The sequence below is a fragment of the Pinus tabuliformis genome, chromosome 8 (assembly GCF_031772625.1).
Source record: "Pinus tabuliformis cultivar Carrire ecotype Pingquan chromosome 8, CPIR1, whole genome shotgun sequence".
NCBI lineage: Eukaryota > Viridiplantae > Streptophyta > Pinopsida > Pinales > Pinaceae > Pinus > Pinus tabuliformis.
In genome coordinates, this window is record NC_142294.1 from 738301210 (window position 1) to 738324255 (window position 23046).

General features: G+C 39.8%; 1 protein-coding gene across 1 annotated transcript in view; it reads left to right on the forward strand.

The window, feature by feature from the left end:
• Positions 1–11242: 11242 nt before the first annotated feature.
• The window catches only part of LOC149237691 (uncharacterized), a 340935-nt gene continuing 329131 nt past the window's right edge, over positions 11243–23046 (forward strand). The window contains exon 1 of the mRNA XM_089366869.1: positions 11243–11575. Coding sequence (XP_089222995.1) covers positions 11323–11575 — 253 coding nt within the window. The 5' untranslated portion in view covers positions 11243–11322. The remainder of the gene's footprint in view (positions 11576–23046) is intronic.

Sequence of the window (23046 nt, forward strand, 5' to 3'; positions counted from 1 at the left end):
TACCTCGGAATTGACTTCAACAAAAATCTACATTGGGATGGTTATAGAAACAAAAGAACTTTGGGGGGTTGGAAAGCATTTTATGCTTTTCAAAATAGGTGTAGAGAGGCAGAGTTATGGGACTGGAAAACCAATCAAACTATTTTTGGGCTTCTAGTGATTCCAATGATTCTTTATGGTTGTGAACTATGGGCCAACAGTACATTTGACATGCAATGGAAACAAATTGAGAAATTTCAGAAGCGTTTGATTACAAACAAATTCAATATTAAAAGTGTAGTTCCTTATGATATCTTGTTAAGTGAAATAGGGGTTGCTCCTATTGAAGCAATTGCTATCATGCGAGTCATAAGGTATTTAAAAAAAATTGAGCAAATGGAAGAGGGTAGATGGCCTAAGGTTGTCTTTCATGACACATTGTGCAACAGAAAAAAGACGTGGATGCATCATAACAAATGGTTTAGTAAATGGGGTATTTTCTTGAACATGTGTCCAATAAACAACAAAGATAAACGCTTTTGTTATGGATAAGTTCCACAAGCATACTTAGGATAAGGAGCTAGGAAGAAATAAAAAGTACTATATTGAAGTATTTAATCCCACTCATAGTCATCAACCAAAAACATACATAGAGGCCAATATCTCTTGGAGAGCCAAAATTCTTATTGCTCACTTAAGGACTAATTCTCATCAACTTCGTTGTGAAATAGGGTGCTAGAAAATGCCAAAAGAAGTGTGGGAGGAAAGAGTATGCATTTTTTTTTCTTTCGGGAAAGTGGAAACATAAAAGAATTTCATTTTAGAATGTGAGGCCTTCAAAGACAACATGGAAAGTTATGCAAATATGCTGACAACTAGCTCTTGGGATAATTTATTTAGTGAGGGGTTTGTCGAGAAGTTGGGAGCATTTATTGTGAGGCTTCATAGAAAAAGGGTCGAATACATCAAGCAGATAAAGAGGCAATTTGTTCCATAGGCTATCTTTAGCCTCGTGGACGCTAAAATAATTTTCTTTCTTTATTTCTTTTATATCTCAAAATTTTGTGTATATCTTCAAATTATTAATCTTGAATAAAAAACCGTGACAAATACATATATTGTACACCCGTTCTTTGACGTAAATAACCATTCACACCCACTTCTATGTTAAATTAATGTAAGATTGATTAAAAATGTCTTAGTAAACAATTTTTTAAAAACAAAATATTTACTCTCAAATTTCCATTCATAAATGTAAATACAATTTTTAAAGTCTTTTACCTTAAAATAACCTATTTCTTTCAACAATTATGTTTAGATTAGCATTAATTGATCTTTATCCTAAATATTCGAGTGAGAATTTTTAGATAATTGGAACACGACCATTTTGAAGGCAGAAAAAACAAAAAAAAACTTACTTTTTTTTTTTGTAATTTGACCAACTCAAAATATTTACAATATTATGGTCACGACCAAGCTAGACACCAAATTGGTGTATGAGACCCCCTTGTTTGTGGGACAAGGGACCCACCTCCACGCAACGATTTGACTACTAAGTCTATGAAGACATACATACTCTACCCCCTCTGGTTTACATACTCTCTCCCACTATGATCTCTTACGAGGAAACAAACGTTTTTAACCATTAAGCCCACTCAAACTGTGTAAGATACATTACAATATCTCTTCCATGTAGCACAATATATAATTAATAAAATGAAAACAATATATAACAAGGACTACATAGTAGCTACCACCTGCCACTTAGTTTAAATATAACTCAATTAAACTAAAAACAATAAACACAAAAATAAAACAACTAATAAAATATTGTATTGTTGAATGCGATGAAAAATTAAGAAATATGATTAACTAATACTGTTTATATTAATATATATACACTTCAATTTTTTCCCCTCAGAAAAAATCGTAATTTTCTATTATAAATGGAAAATTACATGCTGTAAATGCCAATGGCATATGCTGTATGCATGGCCATAGCCATCAAAATATATAGTTTTGTACATAATTACCCACTAAGGGTATGCCTTCAGGTTCTGCAAATATTTATACAAAATATCAAAATGTTTTCTCTGCAAAATTTCTTATATATGTCTGTATCATAAAAAAACTGTGAAATTAGGGTCTGTTGGCCCTTTTCTAAATTTGGTCAATGTAGGATCTACGATAAAACTGGAAAATCTCTGCCTCCCTCTGTTCTTGAATCAACCATTGATTCGCCGCCTCCTTAAAAAGTTGATCCGCAATCTGGTTGCGCTCCCTGTAAATGTGAAGACAAGAAATCTGTTCAAATTGATATTTTAATTACAATGCATCATACAAAATGTTTATGAGGGAATGCACATGACATGCAAATGTGCAATTGAACCAACTAATGATGATTTTAGAGTCTCCAAAGATCTGAATATGTCTACAGTTTTGTGCCAATGCAAAGTATAATAAGTGTCGAAGCGAGATGAGCTCAACGAAATTGTTTGTGCCAACACCCAACCCCATGCAGATTCGGAAAGAATGGTTGTTTGATAAATGGAGAAGAATAACCCCCCCCCCCCCCCCCACCCACAACCTTGGTCTTGGGCAGATCCGTCGAAGTATGCCCAATGATGGTCATGGTTGACAACTTCAGGAGTTACAGTGTGAGTTGATAGCTTCATGAGTTATAGTGAGAGCAGGAGAGGGTTAATCATCATTTGGTATTTCATTGAAATTGTTGATGATCCGAGTGATTACCAAAGGCCACTGAATTTACAAATTGTTGAAGATGATGTTGTTCCGACTTAACCAAGTATGCCAGCATATAATCAGGGGGAGATTACGATTCTTCATGTTGGGGGAAGTTGTCCACCAGTTGTTCCATGCCTCCTTGATGTTTCACCCATCCCAATGTTGTGTTATGACCAAGGAGGAGAGGACTTGCTCCCAAATGTGTCGTAAAGTTGTGCAGAACAGGAAGAGATGATCATTCGATTCCTCATCCTGTTGACAAATGACACACCAAGTCAGACCAAAGTGTGATCTCTTCATCAAGTTGATGCATGTAGGAGTTTTATTCATGATGATATTCCACATAAAGAGTCGAGTACGTGGGGGAGCCTTGAGTTTCCAAAGTGCTCTCCACCACCCCTCCAGAACAGGGGGCTTATGCGCAACATGAATAATGGGATATCCTACCTTGGGAGAGTATACTCCGTGTGCTGCAGGAGCCCATATGAGATCATCTTTGCCATTAGTTATGCGGACATGTGATTCAGATAAAGCATTAATGTTATTCTCCCAATCCTATATCCATTGTTATGGAATGCCAAGTGAAGCTGCAGATTTCCAAGCTTGCAAGAAAATAGTAGTGCTATGTGATGAGCCCCCAAAATGGATAATTATATGGGCTCATTCAGCCTCCTAATTTGACTTAATCCACCATTCTCATTAGTTTATTGCATGTTTTTGGTTATATTTATGCTAATAGAGTGAATTGAGTTAGTCATTATGCCAACAATTCTAATGGGTGCTTTGTGCAGTTTTTTGGTCAATTTTGAGACAAAATCAAAGGTTTTAATGAGCACTTGGCAGCCAAATTCGTGGAAGAACAAGGGAGAGGATTTGTCGGAAGGTGTCCCCTTCATTTATGGGCCCTTGCCTTGAATTCTCCACCATCAACTCGGAGTTCAAGGGCCACCACATCAATTATCACAAGGGCAGCCGAGCAAGGGCTAGTAAAGGTGTTGTTAACTACAAGTTATGGCAACCGAGTTCCTAAAGTTTAGGAGGGTTGTTGGGGTCCTCAATTTGTATAAATAAGAAGGCTCAGGGCCTCATTTCAGTTAGTCACTTTGTAGGCAGGAGTTAGCTAGTTTGTAGTTCGATTTTAGTCATTTTTTAGGCAGTAGATTAGCTCTGCATTTCAGCACACTTTCAAGCTTCCCCTTGTGGACAGTTTTTGATGTAACTATTATTTCTTGATCAATAAAGATGAATCCAGCTTTGCACAAGCTCTAATATCTCTTGGGAGGCTGTAGCTCTTGGGGTTGGGCCCAACCCAAGTGCCCAGTACTTCCCTTGCTTACTTTTATGTGTTTTTGTTGCATTCTTAGAATAAAATATGCTATTTAGATTTAAATCTTGTTTTGTTGTTTAGGTTGCTTTTGATGATTAAAAAGGCTTTTCATGTTCAGATTGATTTGATAGGTTAATAACATAGAAGATCTTCAGAAAAAGGCTATCAAGCACCTCCGATCTCACCTCTCCTTTAGTGGGACCATGAGCTGGGACCAAGGTGTCCCTGCTGCCACCAAAAACATTGTTTTTGCTTCATCATGCAATCATTAATGTTAGATTCTCATTTGCAGAAGGTGATACCAGTTGTGATTACATGCTCAGGTTCATGATTTCTTAGTTTGCATAGCTACTTCACATGATTTCGTTGCAAATAAACTGTTGTTCATTTTCTTTGCTATTATTTAGGTTAGATTAGGTTAAAGCAGCTAGATCTTCGGTTTTCTTAGTCGTTGTTGGTTAGTTTTGAAAAATCACGTGCAAAGCGCCTGTGAACCCTCCTCTCCTACCCTTACCCCATCCATGCAACCTGCTTCGTCCTCCAACTTAGATTCTTACCTCTCATTTGCTACGTTTTCTCCCTTTGCCCTAATTTCCATATTTTTGTACAACATTGCTCTACCCCTCCTTGAACAAATCCAATCACCTTAATCGCTCCCCAGCCTCATGCACCAAGTCCTGGACCTCCTCACACCCTTATCTCACCTCCATGTCCACTTTCCCACCGTTTTTCCTCCATCAACCCTCCAAAATCCTCTTTTCGGAACATCCTGTAGAAAAATACAGAACATCCTGTAGAACCCCTGCAAACTTCCTGTAGAAGCTCACGAAAGCAGTTTCTTGATAGCCAAACTCTGTAAAACTCTCTGGAAGGATGCTAGGGACCCCTTAGGACCTCTTCTAACCTTCCCAACCTCCTGCAAGCATTTCCTTTCGCCAAGCAACCTCTGCACAGTCAAAAACAGTTAAAGCAAATGCACAATAATTCTGCCAACTTACTCAAAAATACAAAAAGATGTTTCTTTTCAGATTTCACTTCAGAAATAGCTTAGTCACATGCATTTTACCTTTCTAAGAGTCAATGGCATTCCTTTCTGTAGCTTTCATCATTTTTCTTGCACCAGTAGGGTTAGTCGGTAAAACTAGGGTTTGCATTTCCTTTCCACTTTCAGTTTGTTTCTGCAAGTAGATTAACCCCTTGAGTTAGCTTTCATCCATCAGTTAAAAAGCTTCTTCTAAGAGCTCATAGAAGTTGGCTTAAGCTACTAGCAGACTTGTGCCAACTGATCAAGTGACAGCTGCGGCAAGAGCTAGTACTTGTGCATACAACACCGTCGCTTCCAAGTTTGTTACGAACTACCGGGTTGACAAAATTAAAGAAGGTAGTTCCAGGAGCTGCAGCATTATTGTTGCAATATTGGGGCCCACCACTATGCTGATACGCTATCTGTGCAATCATGGATATGCCCCTGTCATTTAGGAATGCAATAAGGTCCAGTGGAAGTCGATATAAGTTGCCACAGCCTGTCCATGGATCAGATCCAATGCAGATTGTTGTTCCATTTTTTATTCACCAGGTGAGTCCATTCCTGAAGGTGGGGAGGGTTTATAGTACAACCCTCCAGATAACATAGATGCCATGTTTGTTCCAAGCTGGAAGGTGAATCCAATCCATGAGGTTTTGGGGCCAAATGTATTTATTGATAACCACATCAGTCCACAGACTTCTGGATTTTAGGAGAAGCCATCCCAATTTGGCAGCCAATGCATGTGCAAATGCTGGAAGATATTTGAGGCCCCATCCTCCCCATTTCTTGGGCAATGCAATATGACTCCATCTCACCCAAGCGAATGGCTTCCCCTCCTTGTGTCCATTCCATAGAAATTTGCAACATATCTTTTGGATTCTCGATAGTATACCTTGAGGAATCCAAGCTAGGGACATCTAGTAAACCGGAGTGGCTTCCAAAACCGATTTGATAAGCACCAGCCTCCCAGCTCTAGATACGAAACAGTGGTTCCAATTAAGCAACTTTTTTTCCACCTTAGTCACCAGCAAGGTCCAGTCAGCTATTTTGTATCCATGGGATTTTATGCGGAACCCTAGATATTTAAGTCCATCATCCAATTGAAGACTTTGAAAGGGAAACTTCTGATAAGCGTGTCTGGATTCCTGAGGAGAGCAAGCCAAGAAAGTGATGGTAGACTTTGGCCTGTTGATTTCCATCCCAGTGGCTATACTGAAAAGTTGCATGATGTCATAGAAAGTATTGAAGTCTCAAATGCCACCACTAAGAAGATAAGCACATCATCAATGAATAGAAGATGGGATATAATACACTGATCAGTGATCTTAAGCCCCTATAGTGGCCCAACTCTTCTTTCATGTAGGATCAACCTGCTTAGGCCTTCCATGACAAGCAGGAAAAGTAATGGGGAGAGTGGGCAACCTTGTCTGAGGCCCCTCTCAGCATGGAAGAAGTTGGAGGCAGATCCATTTATAAGTACACTAAAGGAGATAGTGGAAATGCAACACATAATCCATCAGATGAATGAGATGGGGAATCCAAGGTGTGTGAGAAGCATTCTAAGATAGAGCCAGCTGACTCGATCAAAAGCCTTTGATAGGTCGATTTTGAGAATGGCTCCTTTAAGATGCTTCAATTTGATAGAATGGAGTGCTTCCTGTGCTGTGCCAATGGCCTCATGGATCTGTCGATTGTGGAGGAATGCAAATTGTTCAGATGAGATGTTGGCCGAGAGAATAGGCTTGATACAGTTGGCAATGATTTTGGCTATAATTTTGTATAAGCAGTTGCAAAGGGATATGGGTCGAAAATCATTGAAGGATTGGGGGGAATCCACCTTTGGGATGAGGGCAATGAAGGTGGAATTGATGGCCTCATACATGCGCCCTGTAATCCTGCATTCCTCTACAACCTTGAGTAGGTCCATGCCTAAAGTCTCAAAAAATGCAAGATAGAATTCTACAGTCCATCCATCGGGGCCTGGACTTTTATCCTTCTTGAACCATTTTAGGGTACTCTCCAATTCCCCCATAGATATAGGTTTAGTGAGGTCTTCAGATATGTCAGGGTCAACATACCAAGGGAAAGACCAACAATGTGAATGATTTCTGCAAGCGAAGTCCCAGGTGGAGCCTTGAAGAGCTGTTGAAAATGTGAATTTCCCAAATGAGCCAGTTGATGGAACGTCTGAGCATATTGTCCATGATCAGTAGGCATTTTCCAAATAGTGTTACAAGCCCACCTTCCTTTGGCATAATTGTGGAAGAATTTAGTGTTGTCATCCCCTGCCTTCAACCAGATGGCTCTGCTTCTAAGTCTCCAAGTCTCCTCTCATTCCTGTAGAATCTTGGACCTCTGGGCCTCCAGCTCAGTGAGGGTAGCTTTAGCTTCAACTGAGGTGAATCCCCGACCTTGGTCATCCATAAGATTTGCAAGTTGGTTCTCAATTGAACAAAGTATCAGATCGTCTCTGGATCATTAGATTTGGCCCATTGAATGGAGAGACTTTTAAGTTCAATGAGGTTTCGACAAAAACCTTTTGCTAGGTTCCGCCCCTGGGAAGGAGGGTGATCTCTCCAAAAATCGATGACCATTTTGTGATATTCAGGGTCTTGTAACCAGGTCGAGTTGAACTTGAAAGGTGCTCTGGGCTTTTGGAATGGACCAACTAATTCCAAATAGATGGGGGAGTGATTAGAGATACCCCAGATCCTACCCATTGGCGAAAATTAGTGAGGGTACCAAGCAAGTCCTCTTTGATGAGAAAGAAATCCAATCTCCTACCCATAGCAACATCACCAATTCTCCTATTATGCCATGTCAGTTGCTTTTTGTTCATGGGGATGTCAATCAGATGATGTTGTTCTAGGAGGTGTTCCATATAATCTGATAATGGATCGAGCTGTGCATGATGTCCCCAAGATTCCTCATGACCAATAGTGAAATTGAGATCTCCACCCATAATTAGATTATTAGAATTCATCAGGGATAGTTGCAAGAGGTGGTTCCAGAACTCCACCCTGTTGTGATATGGTGCATAGACATTGATGATACGGAAGTTCCTGCCCATCTCCGAGGAAAAGATATCCATTCCCAGGAATCCAGGCCCCCCCCAAACAGAAATAGGATTGATGGATCAAGTATTAATGCCCAGTGCAATACCCCTGGATCGTCCATTGACATCTAGGGCATGAAAGCACCAGCCATGCTTCATAGAGTGAAGAGTTTGGGCAACTTGCTTTGCCTTCCCAAGGGTTTCTTGTAAAAAAATAATGTCGAATGGCTCTAAATCCAGGAGCCTCTTGAGGGCTAGTTTTTTAGTAGGGCTAGCCAACCCTCTGCAGTTGAAGGACAACCACTTCATGGATGATCTCGATTAAGGGTGTTCTTTTCTCTAAGAACCCTATCAATAGTGGCTTGTCTACCTAAGGCCACATCTACCCCGACAAGAAGGATAGCTCTTGAAATCTTGGAAGGGCGCCCTCGAGTGGGTTTGGTCTCAATAGGAAGGGAAGAGAGACCTATGCCAGATGGTTAAGGAGGGATGGATACCCAGGAGTGGAGGTTATATGGATGAGAAAGTCAAGAAGTGGTGGAGGGCTCAGGTGAAGTGATGGAGGCAGCTCCAGTAACAGAGGGTGGGGTAGTGGAGAAAATAGAAGAAGGAAGATTGAGCAGGTATGTGAGAGGGGAAGTGGACATGCAAGCAATGGATGCATATGCAACATGTATTTGTTGTGCAGTGCATGTAAAAGAAACAAAGGAACAAAGAGGAGGAAAAGTACCCGTGGAGAGAGTAGCTGCCACAGCAGTCTGAGATCTCATCATGGGCGGGGATGTAGTCCACGGAGAGGCAATACTAGTTGGTAGAGAAGTGTCCCCATCCATAGCCATCGGACTGGTAGCGCGAGGAGGTTGTTCTTCCACCAGGGGATCTTCAGATTGTGGATGCTTAGTGCCTTTAGCCGATGATGAAGTCACCGACGAAACAAGGGGGCATTCCTTATACAAGTGCCCAACCTTGTGACACCTTCTGCACCTGAAGGGGACCCCTTCGTAGTCTAGGGTTTGTTTGCGGGTGAAATGCTTCCAGTGCAGAGTGATCTTTTCCTCCAAGCCTTCTCTGGTGTCCAGGTGAACTAGTATGTGGGCCATAGATTTGTTGCTTGAAGAAGAGTATGACTTATCATGGTCCAAATAGGTACCTAGTGCATTGCCAATGCGAATAAAGATATCCTCCGACCAAAAGTGCAGAGGCAACCTAGGTAGGCGGACCCAAATCAGTCCAGCACCCAACTGCTCCCGTTCTGGATCGAAGAGGGGGCTCCATCGTTTGAGAAGCACAGGGGCCATTTCGATATGCCAATAGCGGGAGAGTATCCAATTTGTGTATTCTTCCTGGTGGAAACTGAGGGCAAACCAACCTCGCGTCAGAATGGTGATCGACGAAAGTTCCTTGAGTAAATTGCCCCAAATCTCTAAGGTCCAGAGGCGAAGCTGCTCTACCGAATATGTTCTTCCCCTCACATGCCCCACCAGAACCCTATTCACGGTGTCCACCACTTCGCCCATAGTGACACCTTCCCCAAAACTGAGATTGATGTCTTTGCTCGTAGCCTTGACACACTTACTCTTCTTGGCCTTACTAGTCCGTGGAGCTGTCGGATGGTCCCGGAAGGGGTCCCAATTTCCTTGTGAGTCCACCTGTGGAGAAAGGGAGGAGTTCTGAGGGTTAACTGCCAGAATGTTAAAGCTGCCAGAGGGAATAGGAAACCTCCCCTGAAAACAGGTAGGGTTAGGGTTGCTGTCCGGAGTGGAGTGGTGGATAGAGGAAATCCCAGATTGTGAAAACCCTAAATAAATGGGAATGTCGGACGATGAGGGGCGAAGGGATGCCTCAGGTGAAATAAAATCGAAAGTAGGGGAGGGTGCAATGCATGCGGCCAAAAGGTTGAGTGTAGCAAGAGAGAGTGGAGAGTAGTCAAGCCCTGGTGAAGCAATGGGGGGAGTAGAAACCGACAGGTAGGGCACAGAACGTCCTGGAGGCGCAATGACAGACGACGAGCAAGCCTATCCGCGGGGGAGACAACGTGCATAGAGGACCAAAACCCGACACAACATGAGGGAGCGTCCAAATCGGCTCGTAGGGATTCGGGTCGGCGGAATAATCGACAACATCTAACTCCATTCCAACAACTGTAGACATAATCAGGGACACTGGTAATGGTCGGAGAAAGGGTAGGGCAATAACCCGCAAGTCGTCACTATGAGCTCCACACTGCAGGAAGATGGCGATAACAATGATGGCAACAACAATGCATTGGACTGCTTGCTAACCTAGACCCTGAGGTGCTTCAGAGCGAAGCACCATCCTTCTAGGCTTTACCATATACCTATATCTTGTTCATTGTTTATACACTTTAATATATATGTTTGTGTTTTATTTTTTATTAATATATATAATTTTTTTATAATTGAATTTATTAAAATATGTTTTTAATATAATAATAAGTCATTTTAAATTGAAAATAGAAAAAATATTATAAGTCATAAAAATGGAAATAATAGAAAAAAGTTAAAATAAGAAAGTTAAATAGAAATGAAAAATTAGTAACTAACATTTACTCAACAACCTATAATAAGACCTCAACCAATCACCTTTAAATAATAATAAAAGATAACAAAAATTGAATTCCTAAGGTTAAACTATGGATAAGTAGCATAAATTTTTGGTCAATGACAAACTAATATACAATCAAAGACAAGACAAAACTGAGCTTAATACCATGGTGCTAATTAAAAAGAGTCTTTTAGATGAAGATCACATAAAAGAAATAATAATTAATATTTTAATAGTAATTATTAAAATTAAATAATATTCCTATAACAACTAACCTAATAACTGAATTAAAAATAATAATATTATAATTTATAATAATAATTACCTAAAATAATAAATTTAACTCCTGCCCATAAATAAAAAAGAAAAACCCTCCAAAGTTCAAACTGCAAATAATTTTCCTGACCCTTTCGTATCGCCCGCTTGATCGTCCTGAAGGCCACATAGAAAACCAATGCTCTCCTTGGGAAATAATTTTTCCATTTTATTCCCTTTGTTTTCCTGAGGGACAACCCTTCACCGTGTTTGGTGCGTCATTTTCATTTTTCAGTATCAATTGATTGCTTCCTGTAACAATTCTCTAAAACTATTTTCTACTTTTGTCCGAAGAGACCAATTAATTTCATGCAATGCAACAGTCTTTGCAGAAATTCCAATTTCGAGCTTAAATTCTGCTGCGGGTATTTGTCGCGTTGGTTTCGGAGAATGGATGTTTTTTCTCGATTGAATATATCTCGAGGAAGCGCGCATTCTTCCCTCTCTTCTTTATTTTGTCGCTGTATGAGCACTTCAAGCGTTGTGGAGGAACATGTTCCCGTGCTCATTGTGGGAGCAGGACCCGTGGGTCTCGTTCTTTCTATTCTGCTCACCAAATTAGGTAAACTCATCTGCTTTTATGATCTCCAGACAGTATGGTTTCGCTGGGCTGTGGATTCCAGTTAAATTTGGATATCCAATTGTTTTCCAAGTTGTTTTTTAGCTCCACTGAAAATTACATAGCAAAACCGAAAATTCACTTGGAATCCCATATTTGAGTATCTGTCTAAGAAAATGACGAGAGGCGTGTTATAGCTCTTTCAAACTATATCTTCTTACTCCTAGTACCTCTAATATACTGTTTGACTGAGACTTCATTAAAAGAAACCTATGAATGAGAGAGTCTAAATGTAAAAAACAGATTCATTAACACTGATTGCTGGTTTTAAACTTGTAAGTCCTAAAACAGGAAAATACTAATGGTAATAACCCATAGCAGATAACTGCATGTCTTATATTGGGATGTGTCCATCTGAGAGAGAGGAACCTTTTCTACAGCATTGGAGACCTAAGCTAAGATGTGGTGTAATTATCTTTCACCTCCTAGTTTCCTTCACAATTTTTTTTTTAATCCTTTAAGAAGAAAAGCAGGACAGGGAAACTTCCAGGCAATCCTCTGCATTTTCGTGGATAGTGCTCATTGCTAATTACGATGCATGACGCAGTAGGGAGATTGAGTGGACAGGCATGCAACAGAGGCCGCCAGCCTGGCAGATCGACCGACACTTCTTGCATAAAGATCGAAGCACTCAACCACTTAAGCTAGCCCACCATACTATTGCTTCTTCTGAGTTATTCTTGAACTTCCAACATTCACAGATCATGCTCCTTGTCCATTACGCCATGCTGGTGAGACAGTCTGCCAGTGTAGTGGCAGCTCTTATGTGTCTGTCGATTACATTCGCATTGGCACTTCCTTGGCGAATCCAGTCACCTTTGTTCTGTAGGAACAATGAACGTTTGCTGATTTTACCTTGAAAGGTGTCAATGACTAAAGTATCCTTCTACCTCAATATTAACCAGCCTAGGTTGATGCAGATTTTATTTCCTTTGGATAGAACCTCAACATCTGTGTTGGCATCCCATCAATTCATGTTATACCCAAAGTACAGAGGATCCGAAGTGCTTAACGAACTGTCAGTTAAAGGAAAGATGTAGTATCTAGCTCTATTCTAACTTTCAACACATTCTCATATGTCAAATACTCGTTTTGGACAAGAACTAAGAAGAACGCATTTTATTTCACTAAAATTATCTACCCTTTTAAAGAGTTGTTTCTTGCATTACGCATGAAGTCCTTTCCATTTCTAACTATTAACTAACCAACCACCACCAACATCCTTGAAATATGTAGTGAGTAATGAAGTGGTTTCGATGTTCATGTTTTACTAATTAGAGATATACACATCCAAACCATTCATCCTAGTCAAATAATATGTATGTGCTCTCTAGCAGTGAATTACTCCCGACATTCATCCAACTCCTAAAGAGAAGGTGGCCTCCCAACTATCTTTAGATCTGAGCTGTAATGTGACTTTGGTCGAGGGTGTTACATTTCAAACCATGGTAGACAGATTCTGCACTCTGAAAAATAGCCTAAACACTGCATAGTTAAAAACTGGAAACCTCCAATCAAAACAATAACTTTTGAATACCTTAATCTACAGGGACATATTGCTGGAAATACAAACAGCAAAACACAAAGCTAAACTCTCAAAACTGCATCTATCTTCTATTGAAAACTGACAGAAGAATTACACTACCAAAGCTGAAAATTTAAATATGCTAACCAACATAGTGGTGTGCCCTTCATCTCCTCTATAAAATAGGTTGATTTAGGGTTACATTGCATATGGACATATCCAAAAGTGTACCTGGGTTGAAATAGTCAAAACCTATTCAGACACGGAGATATTCAGACACAGATCTCAGATCCTACATACCCTGCCTGGCTCGGGGATGATTCAGATGATCACTTCATACTTTCAGGTTGATTCGATTGATTGGAGCAGCAAGCAATGTGCTGAGTTTCAGAGTAGTTCAGATAGTAGAATAGTGAGACCTTGGGTCTCCCTCAACCCCCCCCCATTTGGGAGGCCAATTGGTATCCTCGAGACAGTTGTGGAGGTGCCGAACAACACATCAATTTACTCACGCCCAGAGCATCAGAGGGATTAGCTCTAGATGGTTCCCAAGTAGGGTGCCCCCACCTCAACGGATTCCTCCCTGGCCCCAATAGAGTAGCCAAAGACTTATCCAAACTTTCTTTCCGTTGGCCTCGGATGTTAGGAGTATCCCTCGCTCCTACAACCCCCCTCGGATCATGCAACAAAACTCATTGTTGGATCCAAAGGACTCTGATAGTGAGCTAGCGCCATTGTCGCCCCCCTCGCCGTCGGCTACTAGACTCGACATTCTTGACATCAAAGACCTCCAATGTTGGACTTATTCACTTAGTCTTCTACATCACTAGGGCCTTTGATCTGGTTATATACATGTTTATGAGGTTCTCCTATTATTGTCTCCGTTACTTCATTTTATCCTAGATTTAGCTTTGACATTTACTAGGAGTTGCATTTGCACTCCCACATTGTACTCATACTGGATGTATCCTCTAGTCCCATTAACCTACTTTTGTGGTCATTCATTGGACATTAATAAAATTATCTTATCTTTTCTTATGGGAAAAAGGTGATCAACTTAGTGGCATTGGGCTTGGATATGATCTATGATCTACTGTCTGTGAGTGATCATTTAGACACCCCTGACCCTATAAAATCTTGATATGAATAGTGATATATCTCTCAAATCTCATAATATATGGGCACTTGAAGATGAAGTGCCCCTCTATCTCAATCTCTTGTAGATGACACAAATGACAATTCCCATCTTTTTATGGGATGTGGTGGTCAGTCTCAATCTATCGTTGGTGGAAACAAACCCTCAACTAACTAAGCAAGGTCTTGAAGCTGTTTGACGAATGGTGCTTAATGTAGTTGGGAGTCATGAAAAACAACGTGGTCTTCCACCATATATAGAAAGTACCTAGGGTGGGAAACCTTGTTAGGGCTAAGTGGCAATTAAGGGGAAATCCAAGTGACTTGAATAAACTATTGGTAAATGTTTTCTATAATGTCCTTATTAATGTTCTCTTTTGAAGGGTTGAGGTGGCTAGGGGCATCCAAAGAATCCTTAAGGGGGGAGATCTTGATAGAATTGTCAATGCACCGAAGGAGTGAGGAATATTTTGAGAACTAGCGCTGCCTACTCCTTGTGAGGCCCATGAAGGAAAGCTCCTCTAAAGAATGAAGGGCCACGTAGGATTATCTTTCCCTATCATTGAATCCCTCAGGGTACGTGCCCTGTTAAGAAGAAGACAAGCTTGAGAATGAACTCAATCCATAAGGGATGGGTGTCAATCTAAACTTGGACAATAACCCTAGGAACAATCCATTTATAATGGATCTAATGCTAGAGCATGGTGGATTAGACTCTCCAATTGTGCCCAATTAATTGGTAGCAAATTAAGTCCCCAAACCTCAAAGCCAAATAGAATTGTTGGTTTGATAACGTGTTAAAACATATGCATCTTTGAGAGAATGCCTTGAAAGTGTATAAGGAACCATTGGTGCTCAATCAGGGAAAGAGATGCGTAGCCCTTGTCGAGTTAGGGTTGGGAGGCAAGGCACAAGTTGAATCTTTGAGTTGGACTTCCAAGTAAGAGTATGTTGTAGTAATATCTAGCTTTAATCCTTTGAAAAAGATGTGGAAGTTTGATAAAGTGTTCCTATAGGTGTTGAGGACAAATGTTGATAACATCGTCGATGTGCTGAAAAATCATGATTTTTTTGGCCAGTGAATTTTTCGACCTAAAAAAATTGCGTTTTTTCCTTAAGTTATTTTTCCCGTTTTTAAATTTTTGTTCCTAATATTCTTTTCTTCTTCGATTTTTGCTATTTTTTTGTTTTTGTTGTTTTTTTACGAGTTTGAAAAAATGAATATATTTTGTATTTTTTAATGTTTGCCATGGTTTGCTGATTTTTGCCGATATTTCTAAGAAGATGTTTTTCAGACCCTTGCCAATTTGTTGCCGCTACTGATGTTATCAACATTGTTGAAGACCATAACCCTAGCCTTGCTAGGGTTCACTACTGTTTGTGGTCAGAAAAATAGGCAAGCGCATTAATTGACCTTTATACGCCTATAGGAGAGGATTCTAAAAAACCACATTATTTGTGAAAATGGGTGAGGTAATCAAGACTTGGTATAAATGAGTGCCATGTTAAATATGTGTCACTTTGTGCTTGATCACAATAGTCTTATAATAGTTTGATTTAGAAATATCGTCCAATTTAAAAATAGGGTGGATGATATGTTACGACCATGAAGGGGGTGAAGCTCGAGCAAGCTACATTATTAAAGAGGTGAGCTAGAGAATCATTACAATATTTGAGAAATTCGAGTTGAAGACCTTCCCCATTTATCGCTCTACTAGTGTTCAAAGTTGAATATCAGGATTAGTTCCCTTGTGGGTAGATATGTGGCAATAAATAGGGGGAGAGGGAACACGTACTAGGGGTTGTATTAATAGGTCATAGAAGGAGGTGGTGCAAGAAACCCAAAATTGATAGTTAATGTCCAAGGGAGGAATAACTTCATTGGGGGGGAGTGTATGCCAAAACGTTTTAGGGGAAATATGAAGCCTTAAAAGAAGCTCAAGTCTCCTTTAAGCAAGAAAGTTTAATTTCTTATGTTGAAGGAGATGCTAGTACTCCCTACATGCAAAAGAGATAGATGATAGGTAGTCGGCAGAACAAATGAATATGTTTATGCATGGTCTTACAGTCTTCATCATGTTGGTGGTTCATGGGATAATTACTAGAGGGAGAGCAGGTTTGTTGTGGTGGATGGTGTGGGGGTGGGAGTCTAGCCCACCCTCCTAGAGGATCTTCACAAGTCTTTTTGACTATGGTAGTAGGAAGGGAAGAAAAGTAGGAAAAATTGGCAAAAGATGGGAAAGACAAGTAGCGTATGTGTGGGCCTATTCAACGTTGAAATGAATTGTAATATGTGGGTTGTTGCAAGGTATAGGGGAAACGGGAAGTGGGTGAGAGGTGTGAATCCAAGAGTATGAAGATGATGTTGATTTTCCACAATACTGGAGTCTAGGTTAGAATCTTAAATCACTGACGCTACCAATCCAAGTATCACAACAAGACTACTTTGCACAACGGAATAACACACAACAGTGAATCTACTAGTGCACAAAATATACACAACTTCTTACAAATTCATACAAAAACCCAACTTCGTTATATTAAACAAATTGATAATACAACAATGTAGGGCTCCTGTACTAGGGATAATGGACCTCATACGTCCACTAATACAAGACAAGAACAATTAGGGCTTGGTGTTAGTCCTTTGACTGTTAATTTTCCTTAGGGATACATTGTTCTTTGCTTTGATAATTGCATTTCATTATTTCCATATTAAATTCACCCCATAACATCATAACATTATGAAGATCTACATCATTATTCAACAACATATGCAACTATGTAGAAAGAGCAATATCATCATCAATGCAACGGAACATAAAGGAACAATATAAGAAAAGCATTCACACATAGAGACACCAGGATTGGTCGGAGACTAGGGAAAAACCCTTTCAAATTCTTCTTCTTATTAGATTGTCATTGAATGATTCATTAAAGAGAGAGTACAATGCTTCATATCTTTCATCATAAACTTATCCAGCAAAATCAACTAGACAATATCCATGAGATGAATCCAACAATGCCAATAATCCAAAACCCTGATTCAGGAACTTGTAATCAACTGTCACTATTTGTAGTCAATGGCTGAACTCTGCGGTCAACGAGCAAAAACTTCGGTCAACTGAAAATTCAACCTTTAGGTTCTAGTCACAGGGAAGATGTGTCATGCATGCGGCTGAAAGGCTTCAGTTGAAATTTCTCCATGACATGCCTGCGACTGAGACCCAAAACCCTAAAAAAAAGAGATGCGAGCTTCAAACCCTGTAATTTCGGATGTGTGCGAGCCAATCTCTGCGAATTGCCTTAGACTTGTTGGAGCAAAAAACAAGAAAGAGAATAGAAGAATGATCCAAGATGATGTCCAAATGAGGTTGAGGTCACTTGTATTTATAGCCTTCCAAGGGTGTCCAATTTTCTTTTGGGCCGACCTGATCAAATATGCACATGTGGGCTTTAATTAAAAAATACACTTTCCCTTGTCCAAATTGAGTGCTTCAATAGTCAAAATTGGTCCTCTCGAAAAGAGGAATCTCGTCCCATGGTTGGAATTTGTCACTGAGCTGCCAAATTAACACTCCCTCTCAGCTAGGGAGAAATTCCAACTGCATCACGTAATCATTACAAGTATCCTGTCATCAAATCATATCCTGTCTCATGTATCTTGTCATCAAATGTCATCACTGCTCATCTCGGTTCATCTCTGCTTATTCCTGCTTATCTCTTGATTGTTTCTACTCATATGCTGAACATTCTCGAATCTAAAAGAAGAATTTGACATCAGAGGGGAGCCTAAGCTACCACCCTCTATCACATTGGAGAGCACATCTCAATCCAAAACAATATCAGGGAACACATCTCAACCTGAAACTACATCGGGGAGCACATCTCAGCCTGGAATCACTGCCAGCGGGGAGCCCAATGCTACCACTTGGGAAACATCAGAGAACTTATCATCAAGGAGCACATCTCGGGGAGCACATCTCAACCCGGAATCTCATGGGGGAGCAAAACATCTTCAACCCCATATCGAGCAATAGGTGATATAGGGGAGCACATCTCAACCCATCCTATTGCCCATTGATCTTCCCAACAATGACACTCAATAGTCATGTGGTAGAACACCTGCATCATAATCCGAGCTTGGGTGAGATACCCGACTTACCAAAGGTAAGGATCACACACCCCCAAGCCTCCTCAACTCGTTGGCTAGACGGGGAGGGACAATCCCAACAAGCCCAACTTGTGGGTATGATGCCAACTGGGGTATACTTTGCATAGACCAAGATAGGGGGAGATACCCGACTTGTCAAAACAGACAAGGATCACACACACCCTATGGGTGACAATAAGGGAGATACCCGACCTACTGCAAGAGTAGGGATCACACACACCTATTGTCTAAAGTTCCCTCAACCCCAGGAGCCCTCCATCTCAATTCCTCACCCTGGGAGCTCAGACAGGGGGGAAGAGCTGGCTTAGTGTTCTCGATCAGTCTTGCTCTCTATAGATCAGAAACATATCATTGTGCTCATATATGGTAATCATCATTTCTCAATAGCAACAGTCTCCTGTTCATACAGGACATCAAATCAAATATAATATCAAAAATATATAGATATATCATGAAAATGATTCTTTATTCATCCTCCCTCTCATGGAGGCGGTAACCACAAGCCTATGCTTGTCTTGTACGACAACGCTGACTCAATATATGAAGAGATCTCAGTCCTAGCTATATACGAGATTCTCTGCCAATCAGATCCCACTCAATATTATCACAATGTCTCCCTGTCATATTCAGATGTTGCTCAAATAGCTCTCCAAATAGCTTCTTCAACCTGTCTCACAGCTAGCCATGCCAACATCATCATACTCAACCTCAGGTGTGCTTAAAGCTACAGACTTCTCATCAAAAAATATCATGGCTGATCTCATACTAAGGCAACACCCAAATGTGCTCATCTCATCAATAACGATCCAAACAACATTAGTATATCTATGCAGTCACATATCACAGGAATAATGTCTTAGACCAAAAATCAATCATCCCATGCAAATATCTCGAAGTGTGCTTGGCGACAACTCAATGTGTATGAAGAGGATCAATCATGAATTCACTCAAGTTGATTTATGCAAGACATATATATATATATATATATATATATATATATATATATATGGACGGTTGTTCAGATAGAACATCAATGCTTCAATCGACTGTCGTTTGCCAAGGTAGGTTCAACAATATCTCTTCATAACTTCTTGAAATTCAATTGGAGTGTCCAAGGATTTGCATTTCCACTTTCCAAAAACTCTTTAATAGCTTCACGATATAGATTTTCTTTTCCAAACTTCAAAAAGTGATTCATCATGCCATGATTCATTATTTTGAGTTTCAGAAGCCAACTCCCTCTTACTTTGATCATTAGAGGCTCATTACCTGTCAAGAGTAGACCATTAGTATATAAAACCAAAATCAAAGTCATACCTTGGACCCCTTTTGAAGTAGAGGTTCGGATCGGCACATCTTCCTGACTTCACCAAATAACTGTCAATGCGGACATACCAGGCTCGGGGAGCTTGCTTCATACAATGCTTTCTGCAAACATAACACTTTATCAAACTAATATGCTCAACCTTACATAAATCAATATTTTGCAATCAATTCAACTAAGTCATCTTATCAAGGTTTGGATTCCAGCTCAAAACTAATATCAAAATCATCAATATCACTGTAACAAATTCTTTGGACCAAGTGACAGGTAGAGCTCACATCCAAATATCAAGTTATGACTTCATCTACTGTCATGTCAACAAACTTTCATTTACCAAGCAATATCAAACCAAACTTCATCAAGTCATCCTCATGAACATAATATAAATCATGCATACACCAAGGATAAGTCATGCATGTTCCATCCATTTATTGTGAGATTTCTTCATGCTAAATCACAACTGTTTATACTTCAACCATTGTGCCAAGGACAATGAGGCCAATACAAAACCATTATTGAATACCAATATGAGATATTAAGTCAAAAGCCTAATTTGTTATCACAGTGAGTTCAATAAGTCCATAACCCAAAAACATATGAAGCATCATGTCAATGTTCTAAAGCATATTTATGAACTATCAAGCATCATGTCATTGCTCATCTATATTAATTAGCCAGATCTTGTCAAACCCTTGCAACTGTTATCAAATACTATCATATACTAGCTTCAATGATCAAATCAAAATAACATACTAATATGCATATTTCGGTCACCTGCAAACACAAGTTTAGTCAATACATTCACATTCTCTATAGTAAGTCAAACATTCAAACTTCCCTGCTCATGGAACTTTCTGATGTCTGCTCCATATCTAAAGGATTGTCATACTGTTGGTGCATTCCTGATTTTATGCATAAGGCTTTAGTTTTGTGACCTACAAGCATAATTGCACCCATAGGCTTTCTTCCATGTGGTTGAGAGGCTACAACCGCACCCTCAAGCTTGCTTCCATGTGGTTGAGGCTTAGAGTAAGGAAAACTCTCTCTTCTTAGACCAGAACTTGCTGCAGACCAACAATATCAGATATTTGTTTATTTATGTCCAGAAAACACACTTCAACAGTAAAGAATCTTCCATACATTTAATGCAAATGATAATAGGTGTAGGGATCTTATGGAGAGTTTCTCCCTCTGAATGGGAAGCCACGTCAGTCATCATCATTCAAAACATCAACTTGTCTATCATAATACTGTCATGCATCAACATAATTGTTAGATCATAAGATCAAACTATATCATGTACATATACTCATCATAGTAATAATATATCAATATTAACTACTTCATCATCTCATATGACATCGAATTTTCATCAAGGGTTAGAGTCATGTGATTAGGGCAACTGATAGGTTTATCATACTACTTCAAAGATCATAATTACTACATCACTTCTTTATTATATTATTCAATCATCAGGACAGGGCATCCAAATTTATCACATTGTTCAATTCACTAAGCTTATCAAAACAAGGTCAACAAGAAGATCCTGCGCAACAATCTTATTGTTATACTTCTATCGTCATGGTTATCATGCTTGTCACAAGTATTAACAATAGTATCAAGTCACCATATCAAAAACAATGTATCTAGCTTGCTTTTCCCATAACCCAAGGTTTCTCCCAAACCCTAACCTCGTAATATCCATCAAACCCTAAAAACCAAATTGCTTAGGGTTTCCTTCAAACCCTAGAATTCTTTTAGGTCTCCTCCATCTTCTTATGCTTCCATCAAAGGTGTCTTTATAGGGGTGATCTTCAACTACTTTTCTTCAACCCAACTCTGATACCATGTTAATTTTCCTTAAGGCTACATTGTTCTTTGCTTTGATAATTGCATTTCGTAAATTTCATATTAAAGTCACCTCGTAACATCATAACATTATTCAAATTTACATCATTATTCAACAACATATGCAACTATGTAGAAAGAACAATATCATCATCAATGTAGCGGAACATAAAGGAACAATAGAAGAAAATCATTCACACATAGAGACACTAGGATTGGTCGGAGACTGGGGCAAAACCCACTATGGGGAAAACCCTTTCAAATTCTTCTTCTTATTAGTTTGTCATTGAATGATTCAACAAAGAGAGAGTACAATGCTTCATATCATTCATCATAAACCTATCCAACAAAATCAACTAGACAATATCTATGAGATGAATCCAACAATGCCAATAATCGAAAACCTTGATTCAGGAACCTAAAATCAACTGTTAGTCAACTGCCGAACTCTGCGGTCAATGAGCAAAAACTTCGGTCAACTGAAAATTCAACTTTCAGGTTCTAGTTGCAGGGAAGATGTGTCATGCATGCGACTGAAAGGCTTCGGTCGAAATTTATCCATGACATGTCTGCGATTGCAGTCGAAATTTCTCCATGGCATGCTTGCGACTAAGACCCAAAACCCTAAAAAATAGAGATGCGAGCTTCGGACCCTGTAATTTTGGACATGTGCGAGCCAATCTCTGCGAACTGCCTCAGACCTGTGCGAGCCTAAAACAAGAAAGAGAATAGAAGAGTGATCCAAGATGATGTCCAAATGAGGTTGAGGTCACTTGTATTTATAACCTTCCAAGGGTGTCCAATTTGCTTTTGGGTTGACTTGAACAAATATGCACATGTGGGCTTTAATTCAAAAATACACTTTCCCTTGTCTAAATTGAGTGCTGCAATAGTCAAAATTGGTCCTCTCGAAAAGAGGAATCTTGTCCCATGGTTGGAATTTGTCATTGAGCTGCCAAATTAACATTGACAACCAATCTACCTTGAACAAGATACACTGACCATCTGGCTGATGTAGCACGCTCTCTTAGCTCCTTTTGGTCGTACCCTAAACACACTTGCCTGGTTCTTCGACTCTTGATCTGCAGCAACTCCAATCTTCCTCTATCAATAAATCGACTCCATTAGGCCACTGAACTCGACTTCACCTGCTCTCTAACTGATTGTTTGTCCTTCAACACATCAACACATTGAGAATCTTGTCGAGTTGTTCACAACTCCGTTTGTAAACAACTGTCAACTGCCCACTACTGCTCCTTAGCTGTTTTGGGACTTTCTTCCCACTAGTGCCTTCTTGTGCTGCCCGATGAAGACACACTTAGGGCCAGAGGGCTTCCCACTATCATCGTCGAATGTCTTTCTCCAACAATGAACTTAGGGCATAGAGGACTTCCCAACTTTTGCTGTAG